The sequence below is a fragment of the Dreissena polymorpha genome, chromosome 15 (assembly GCF_020536995.1).
Source record: "Dreissena polymorpha isolate Duluth1 chromosome 15, UMN_Dpol_1.0, whole genome shotgun sequence".
NCBI lineage: Eukaryota > Metazoa > Mollusca > Bivalvia > Myida > Dreissenidae > Dreissena > Dreissena polymorpha.
The window spans coordinates 23,906,885-23,917,863 of record NC_068369.1 but is presented as its reverse complement, the minus strand read 5'-3'; the positions used below and the strand labels follow the sequence as shown (position 1 = coordinate 23,917,863).

General features: G+C 36.2%; 1 protein-coding gene across 1 annotated transcript in view; it reads right to left on the bottom strand.

Moving 5' to 3' along the window:
* Positions 1-228: 228 nt before the first annotated feature.
* Positions 229-10,979, bottom strand: part of LOC127859617 (uncharacterized) — a 59,582-nt gene continuing 48,831 nt past the window's right edge. Inside the window, exons 3-4 of the mRNA XM_052397120.1 lie at positions 1,886-2,039; positions 229-386 (exon numbers count right to left, since the gene is read on the bottom strand). Of these exons, the coding sequence (XP_052253080.1) occupies positions 229-386; positions 1,886-2,039 (312 nt within the window). The remainder of the gene's footprint in view (positions 387-1,885; positions 2,040-10,979) is intronic.

The following is a 10,979-nucleotide window of genomic DNA, read 5'->3' as shown; positions in this document are numbered from 1 at the left end:
TAGGTCCGTATCAACATGGCAAGAAAAGACCAATAGTTGTCAAGTTTAATTTTTATGGTGACAAATCATCGGCACGGGAAAAGCTTATAAACAGTAATTTTCGCGTTTGTGACCAGCTTCCAAAACCAATCCAAGATCGCCGAAAGAAACTGCTGCCATATTTAATTGAGGCGAAGCGGAATGGAAAAAAGGCGAACCTATCCTATGACGCGCTGTACATCGACCGCGTCAAATATACTCATGATCGTCCACCCCCTGGCCCAGTACCGGAACTGCCCCCTCGTGGCCGTCGCGAATACGGAAGTCAGCGTCCGAATAGCGCCGGAAGTAACCATGACCATGAGCGTGAACTACCTTAGGGAGACGACCGGAAGGAGCTAACTGTGCTATCATGGAATGTGCAGGGTCTTATTTCAAAATTAGAGGACAGTGATTTTTTAAACTTTATTAATTCGTATGACATTTTAATATTTACAGAAACTTGGAATGCCAAATCTACTAATATTCATATTGACAATTTTGAGTGTTTCTCTTGCCCTCGTCCAAAATGCAACAGAAACGCGAAAAGACACAGCGGAGGTGTAATTGTTTACTATAAAACTGTATATCGTGATAAAATTGAACTTATAACTTTAAATGACAAAGGGATTATTTGGTGTAAATTATCTAAATATTTTTTTGGCTTTGATAACGATGTATATATTTGTTGTTGCTAAATACCACCAGCTGATTCTCTTGTGTACAGTAATGTAAATTCTATACTACAAGATTTTGATTTCTTTGACCAGTTATCAGACGATTTAAAAATGTATTCTCAACTTGGCGATGTTATTTTAACGGGCGATTTTAATTCACGAATAGGTCACAGATCAGATCTTGTAGATAATTTAAATCTCGACCGCTATGTTGATATGCCTGAGCCTGATTTACCTACTGATTTTTTACCGCAACGATTATCGGCGGATATGCAGACGAATTCGTTCGGACATAAACTTCTTACGCTTTGTAAAGAAAATAGTGTTTTTATTGCGAATGGGCGTTTAGAACCAGGGCTTAATACATGTTATAATTTGTGTAGAAACACTGTCGGTGCAAGCACGGTTGACTATGTGATTGTATATATATATATATATATAACAAGGTATGCAACTCAAGATCACCTCAAAACGGGGTGCATCGCTTTGAACAGCCATATCTTCATCAATTGTGCAGCGATTTTCACGATCTCGGTCTTATTCAACGCAGAAATGAATTTCCTTTCTGGAAATGTATATGTCTTGCAATATTTTTACAAAAACTGGGTCAACTTTTAAGAAATAACACGATACACAACTCGCATGACCCAGTTGACAATGATCATGCAGTCTTTAAGACTGAAATCTTCACGGAGTAAAGCGCAACTTCCCTACAAAGTTCATGTAGCTCGATACCATAATTCAATAAAACGAATGAAAAAAACATTATTACCGTTCTTGTCGTTACATTATGCATCCAGACTAACTGTCCAGCGCCGTTTGAAACCTGTGTTTACATACATTTCAACTAACTGACATTTTAAACATACAAGTGATTTCATTGGTCCAATGCGGAGGTGTGTCTTTACAACTGGAGATTTCATTCATACAGACTGCAGTCCGCACAGGCTAATCATGGACGACATTTTCCGTCTTAACTGAATGTTTGCTAAGAAGAAACTTTATTGAAACGAAAAATATCATAAAAGCGGAAACCGTCGTCCCTGATTAGCCTGTGAGGACTGTACAGGCCAATCTGGGACGACACTTTACGCACATGCAGTTAACCCCTCTTTCACATAACACAGCCCATATAAAATGTTTACGCACATGTCTCACCTTCATTGAATCATTTTGGTGGCGTTAACAACCTTTAGGGGACCACATGTATTGCCTAGAAGATGATGACATCTGGCAGTGGTAAGGGATGCTGGACGTCGGATACAGTATGGAGGGGACCACATACAGCGCCGAGAAGATGAGTACATCTGACAATGGTGAAGGATGCTGGACGGCGGATTCATCCTGGAGGGGTCCACATGCAGTGCCGAGAAGATGAGGACATCTGACAATGGTGAAGGATGCTGGACGGCGGATTCATCCTGGAGGGGTCCACATGCAGTGCCGAGAAGATGATGACATCTGACAATGGTTAAGGATGCTGGACGTAAGATACAGTCTGAAGGGGTCCACATGCATTGCCGCGAAGATGATGACATCGGACAATGGTGAAGGATGCTGGACGGCGGATACATTCTGGAGGGGTCCACATGCAGTGCCGAGAAGATGAGGACATCGGACAATGGTGAAGGATATTGGACGGCGGATACATCCTGGAGGGGTCCACTTGCAGTGCCGAGAAGATGAGGTCATCGGACAATGGTGAAGGATGCTGGACGGCAGATACAGTCTTGAGGGGACCACTTGCAGTGCCGTGAAGATGAGGACATCTGACAATGGTTAAGGATGCTGGACGTCAGATACAGTCTTGATGGGACCACATGCAGTGTCGAGAAGATGAGGACATCTGACAATGGTTAAGGATGCTGGACGGCGGATACAGTCTGAAGGGGTCCACATGCAGTGCCGAGAAGATGTGGACATCTGACAATGGTGAAGGATGCTGGACGGCAGATACAGTCTTGATGGGACCACATGCAGAGCCGAGGAGAAGATGAGGACATCTGACAATGGTTAAGGATGCTGGACGTCAGATACAGTCTTGAGGGGACCACATCCAGTGCCGAGAAGATTAGGAAATCTGACAATGGTTAAGGATGCTGGACGGCTGGCGTTCATTTGAAATTCTTTGACACTAAAGGTGTGCAGCACATTAAGGACAATGTATTCGATGTACTATTAAGTATAATTGTCAAAATTGACAGTACATAGATGAATGCTTACTCAACTGTGTTAATTTTCATTAATTATTAAACTGCTTGCTTAAAACAATCAACTGCTTGCTTATTTTGTGCAATGTATCATTGTTTATTCAATCGCTAAACAAATTTATAGATAGAAAAGAATGGTGTCGGAACAACTTGTACTACTCATGCCTACGAATGTCTATTTGACTTCATCATGACGGAACCAAAATTATCATGATCAAGACTGCATCATTTAGTTCGAGAACTCACGGGTTTTGGTGTTTTGTATAAGTCGGATATAAAAATGTCAAGAGAATTAGTGTGTGTTTAGACTTATAATAAAAATAACATTTGAATGGTCTAGTGTTTGAAATATTCCGTTCAAAAAGGCGTACATGTAAATGATTCCAGTAGTCTGCTAAGTAAAATTTGTAAATGCCGTTTCTCAAATTGACGAATTTCTAATCAGTTAAGTAAGTCGCAGATCCCGAGACACACCAATTTTCTATTGGACAGAAACGAATAGTTTGCCATATCCGAGTTGTAATAACAAACATTATCAGCTAAGTGTAGCTATTGAACGAAAAACAGGATGATTATATGTGTCTTGTTCTGAGAAAACTGGGCATAATGCATGTGCGTTTAGTGTCGTCCCAGATAAGCCTGTGCAGTCCGCACAGGCTAATCAGGGACGACACTTTCCGCTTAAAATAGATCTTCGGTTCTTTTAAACGAAACATACCATTTAAGCGGAAAGTGTCGTCCCTGATTAGCCTGTGCGGACTGCAAGGCTAATCTGGAACGACACTTTACGCACAAACATTATGCCCAGTTTTCACAGAACAAGACACATATGATATGGTTATCAAACTATGAGACGGACATTATCATTATACCACAGACACATAATTTTAATGAAATCAATATATGCATACATGGTAAGTTCTATTCGACAAAACTATGTTTAAAGCCACCGAGTATCAAAGTCAAATGATCAAATATGAAAATAAATATGTGTAAATGAGGTGCTTAACAAACTTATGTACAATTATAACACTTTCGCATGGAATAATTATGCAATCTTGTTATCTAGTCATAAATACAATGAAAAACAAGTTATCATAACATTGCTTAAAATCATAAATAGAACAAGTCATGTTTCGGGCGTATAGATATACATGTTTAAACAATCATTTAGAAATTGAGTTATTTTTTCAATTGAGTTATAATGTACATAGTTTTCGGGAGCTTGTATCTCTAACAATTTGGATTTTGGAATACTCTAGAGTGCTTCCTTCGTCCCAAAAATAAAGAAGTGCATAAATGGTCAAGTGGTTTAGATGTTAGCCGTTTAATGAAGAGGTTCGACTATGGTGTCGACACTGTCCTTTTCCATTTTAACGTGGATAATCTGAGAATGTCAAGCTGTGTGTGGCAAGCTGTTTAAATTTAATAATTACTAGTAAGAGTGTACCCTATAGCGATAACGGCTTTACATCGGCTAACTTCCGAAACAGAGATACCAAAAATAGCATAAGACGCAATCTGATAGTTAACTGCTATGATGATTTGAGATTTTTTAAACAAACGGAACATTTTGTTCACATTTATTTGATGCGGATGTTGACAGTTTGTGAACCCACCCCTTTAAGTTCTTACTAACGTTTTGCCTGAATTTATTTTTGACCCAAATTCAGTTCGACCCAATCATTTTCCGATCGCGATATGTCTCATTCAGTTTATTCGAAATTGCAAGGCTCGACATCAACGTTAGTCCGACTGTCCTTGACGGGATAAGTTATACCAGTCAATATATTGCTTTTCTCTTATAAATTGGTCCAAACATGTAAGAATTCAAGTAATTTCATTTTGACTAGATGTTTATTTCAAAACCAATTAATGACATTTGAACGATCAAGTGCGAGGTCTAACACGGGCGATCAATCTTACATTGAAATTCCCATTAATATTTTAAAATGGATGTGTATACACTATGACCGACATTGTTTTTATAAGAGTGCACATGACTGAATTTTGCAACTATACTGAACAAAAAAGAAAAGGAGACCCACGTTTCTAAACACAGACCAGTGAAACAAAAGGAATAAGTACATAGGTTCAAACTTGACTACAATTAATACGATGGATTCAAACGGTCTCAATAAAAAAGCTCGAGAAAAAAGAGCCCGAAATACCAGCAGCAGCATAAGTGAAGCTTACATTAGCTTAAATGAACCCGCAAAAAACAAACCAAGTAGGAAGAAATCAAAAGGCAACAGATTTGCTCCATTATCATACAGTAATGCAGATAGCGCAAATGAATTTGAAACTGAAGAGCCTGAACAAAATACAAACAACAAAGAAACAAATAATAACGATCTTGATATCGCGACAGAGTTGAAAGAGATAAACTCTAAGCTTAACAACGTTCTTACAAAGGACAGCAGTGAACTAAGCACCCTTATTAAAAACATAGTATTACAGCTTAAAGAAGAAATGCTCAGCTCTGTCATCTTAAGAATCGAAAAGGTCGAGAGCGAGCTATCTGACAAAGAAATTGAAAACAATAAACTGTCACAAACAATAAGCGAAATGAAATGCAAATTGAATGAACAGATCGACGAAAATGAACATATTCGCAAACAACTAAAACAGCAGGAATCCAATTGTGAAATGAAAATAAACGAAATGGATCAGTACAGCCGGCGAAGCAACATCAAGATAGACGGTATGCCAGATAACGATAAAGAAACCGCAAACGAAACAACAGCAAAAGTTTTAGAAACGCTAAACCGAAATATCCCCGACCTTCACTTGTCAGAACACGATATCGATATAACACATAGAATAGGTAAATTCGACAATAGAAAACCTAGACCCATCGTTCTGAAGTTGATCTCCCGCATTAAAAGAAGCAAAATAATGCAGAGCGCGAAAATCCTGCGAAGACAAAAAACACCTTTATACATTAACGACCACCTCACCAAACTGAATAACCACGTACTTGCTTGTGTACGCAAAAAACAAAGAGACATAGTAACATCAACTTGGTCCTGCGACGGCGTAATATACTACCGTGACGTCAATGAAATCGTGCATAAAGTGACACATGATCAGTACAAATACTGGATAGACTTGCCATGGTCGAACTAGTAAAAATATCTTCGACCAAGTGAGGTAACCTTTCCAATTATGTGAGGTATATACAAATACACAATCGGTCTGAACAGCTGTTACAAATCGTCAACACTTCACGAGATCCACGGGGTAACAGAACGTTCCTCCTCATAGAGCGAAAACTTATCTGTGAATCCGCAGTAACTTTGTTTTGAAAATACCACCACAACACGTGAATCACGAAATACAAGAACAATCGTTCTCTTATAGCGAAGACGGATCTATGATACTCATGACTTTGTTTTAAAAATAAACCTCATCTAGTTAAATATGTTAACAAATGCTACTTCAAGGCTTTTGTTTTTGAAAATATAAGACCTCACTAAGTAATATATATTAACAAATGCTACTCCACTCTTAAAGCACCTACATATTCACTTACGCACTAACACATAAAAGCAAAATATGAACACTTACTTCAACAAGAATTCAACAATAAACATGCACATACCCACAGGATATCACACATACACAGAGACACACACACACACTCATGCACGTACACGCACGCACACGCTCGCACACAAACGCACACACACGCGCACACACATGCACACATACACACACACACGCTGCATTTGTAGTGCAGCGTCTAATCACTGAACAGATCACCGAAATGTTTTTGTACATGTCTTTATGTTCTCCTCTTTCTGTACCAAACAAAAAGACTGTTTTTTCTTTGTTTTTTTTGTGTTTTATTTTCTTTTGGTTATCTTTTTTTTCATACAAAATTGTTTTTGAAAAAAGGAGAAAACATTTCAATGTCAACTAATACCATATTATGAATGTTTAATTAACATAAGCATAAAATTAACGACACACACACGAATTTATCATGTACATTCTGCTAGTTAATAAAACAGTCTACTAACACATGTGACATGCTACTAATACGTTCTTATAAATATATCTGTTTGACATAAATATAAAGTAAATGGCAGACGTAAAAACATATTCATGTACATCTTGCCTCTGAACATACACTACTAGTACATACTACATGTACATATTGGTAGTTCCTATGTCATTTTTTCTATACAACGACAGTTCCTTTCACTTGCCCTTCTTTTGAATACGTGAACTGTATATGTTTGTTTTTTTCCTTTTATTCTTACATAGCTGTTAATGAAAAAAACGAACGAAAAATCTCAATCGGAACTCATTCCAAATTATGAATGTGTTTATTTGACACAAACAAATTAGGATATTTAGATGGACAATGTGTCCGACATACGTTGTTGTGTTTTTTTATACATACTTTCCCGTAATAACAGTTACCAACACATATAAATGCACCGTTGGTTATCCTTTTACCAACACATATATATGCACCGTTGGCTATCCTTTTATTCCGTCTGTTGATCGATATATATATTTCGTTTTTGGATATTTATATCGACAATGTGGCGGAAATACGGTTACCAACACGTATATATGTACTGGTAGTTATTCTTTTATTCCGTCTGTTGATAGAGAAATGTTGCTGACTAACAACTCTTTTACACATTTTCCCGAAGCAACAACAACCAACATGTATATATGCACCATGAGTTATCCTTTTATTCCGTCTGTTGATCTAGATGCATTTCGTTTTTGGATATTTAGATCGACAATGTGGCGGAAATACATTTACCAACATGTATGCATGCACCGTTGTTTATCTTTTATTCCTTTGGGAGTATCCGATTGACAAGTATAAGTATATTAAATTGTGTAGTTGATGTTTTTTTTTTGTATAATTGGCTTGACAATACGTGAAGAGTCCATCTGTTGATCTAAGATACTTTTCGTTTATCTGTTGATATAAGATACTTTTTCGTTTATCTGTTGATCTAAGATACTTTTCGTTTATCATACAATCTAGATCGAAAATATCTGTTGATCTAAGATACTTCTCGAAAAAAAAAATTGAATGTTGTTGATGCTTTTTGTGATAATCCTCACTCCAAGTCATGGACATCAAACGTTCGAAAACTCTTGCAAGAGTCAGGTTTTAATGACGTATGGTTATATCCAGAATCTGTTAATGTTAACAGCTTTATTATAATGTTTCGCAATAGATTAAAAGATTTGTTTATTACAAAATGGCGAATTGATGTAAATGACTCTCCATCACTATATTTGTACAAAGAATTGAAACCCATTTTTGAAAGATCCATTTATTTAGACAAAATTGAAAATTCGAAATTTAGAAATATAATCGCAAAATTGAGATTGTCTTCCCATGTTCTATTTATAGAAACTGGTAGGCACCAAAATATTCAAAGAAATGAAAGAACATATACATTTTGTTCAATGAATGAAATTGAAGATGAGTACCATTTTGTTCTTATATGTCCTTTATATGATAATATTAGAAATACATGTATACCTGTTTTTTACAAAAGAAGACCAAGTATGTTTAAATTTGTACAATTTTTGAATGAGACTAGAAAATCTGTATTGATACGTCTAGCTAATTTTTGTATAAAAGCATTTAAACTTAGTGCCGAAAATTTATAGTCTTATGAGAGAATAGTTTTTTCCCCAAAATTGTGATTTTGTAAATAATTTTTAACTGCATAATGTCTATATTTTATTTTTCTCAATCACTAACGGATCAAAATCATTTACTTAACTTTGTTTAACAATTAAGAGCCTTCTCTTTCATATTGCATTCTCACAAAAATCATCTATGTGTAAAAATGCATAAACAATTGTTGTTAGTTTGACGCATGTGTATGTATATGTATTTATGATTGATTTATTGTTTTTGACGATGAGCTGTATATGCTTAAGTCGCAAATAAACTATCTGTTCTGTTCTATATAATTGGCTTGACAATACGTGAAGAGTCCATCTGTTGATCTAAGATACTTTTCGTTTATCTGTTGTTGATGTTTTTTTGTATAATTGGCTTGGCAATACGTGAAGAGTCCATCTGTTGATCTTAGATACTTTTCGTTTATCTGTTGATCTAAGATACTTTTTCGTTTATCTGTTGATCTAAGATACTTTTCGTTTATCATACAATCTAGATCGAAAATATCTGTTGATCTAAGATACTTCTCGAAAATTTGAAAGACACTGGTATTTCTTCCTAAGATACATTTAAAATGATTCAGAATGATTATGTGACGGATACACAATCATACTCAGTCTTTCGGAACGTGTTTTGATATCGTTTGTTGTTTTTTTTTGTTTATGTTCATGAGTACCTAACAATTAATCAAAGCATATTTCTAGAGTACCTAACAATTAATCAAAACATATTTCAAGACAAATAAACTTAAATTTTGTTCCAATTTTGCTCCAATTTATTTGTGTTAGTTTGTTATATTTTAAACGTGAATATCCGTCAGCTTTTAGATCTATGCGTATCTCGTTTTCGTAATTATTTTATTAACAATATGAAAAAAGCAAAAACCTTTTCACTGACAGAATACTTGATTAAACGTGTAACTATACAAAACACTCAAATATTACATATGTATAATAATGATAAGCTCCGAACATTGGGATTGCATATGTTAAATCTCGACTTTCATAAACAGTTTAGACTAATAACAACAATAATAATAATAATGTATGCTGTTCGTATCATGATAACTGTTGTCATGTTATTAGTAATGCTATGGTAAATTTGAAATGTCATGTATCTCATGACAAATGTTTTTGTTTATTTTTGACTTCCATGAATATTCAAGAATAATTGGTAATGTTATGGTAAATCTGAAATGTAATGTATCTTATGACAAATGTTATTTTTTTGATTTTCATGAATATTCAAGACTAATAAAAGTGTATACTGTTCGTATCATGATATCTGTCCTCATATTATTAGTAATGTTATGGTAAATTCGAATTCTTATGTATCTCACGGCACACATACATTAACAAACGCACACAAACACACGCAAGCACCCACACAAGCACGCACGCAAAAAAAACACACACGCGCAAACACACACGCGCAAACACACACGCGCAAACAAACACGCGCAAACACACACACACACACACGCACACGCACACGCACACACACACACACACACACACACACACACACACACACACACACACACACACACACACACACACACACACACACACACACACACACACACACACACACACACACACACACACACACACACACACACACACACACACACACACACACACACACACACACACACACACACACACACACACACACACACACACACACACACACACACACACACACACACACACACACACACACACACACACACACACACACACACACACACACACACACACACACACACACACACACACACACACACACACACACACACACACACACACACACACACACACACACACACACACACACGCGACCACGCACCAATGATTTATCATGCTGTTTTATATTACTGTTTTTTGAAATTAGCAAAAATGATATGTTAGGCTTTTTGTATTTGTAAACACATGAAAACATCAATCGCATACCCAAAACCCACTCATTCAATGCCTAACTCTCCACCCTCCCTATCTTCCCCCCCCCCCCCACACACACATTCAAGAAACACACACACATGCACGCGACTCACACATACATACACATTCGCAAATGAAGAAACAATAAACGCACTAAATACTATTTATGGTATTTTTTCCACATGCGTTTATGTAGAAAAAATTTCAGTTGAAATATTAAATCTTTTTTTTTTTTCATTTACCTTACATACCAGCCTGCCCATATATATTTTTCTCTATGTCTTTTTATCTCTCTATATTATTTATAAATAAACATAAATATATATACAAATATAGCATGTTTACCTCAATTGCATACCTTAAGACAGTAACCAACTGGACATGCACACAAAAGCTTACCATATACTAAACTCTCCTTTTGTATGAGCATTAAAATATGTACTCTAAATGTAAAAGG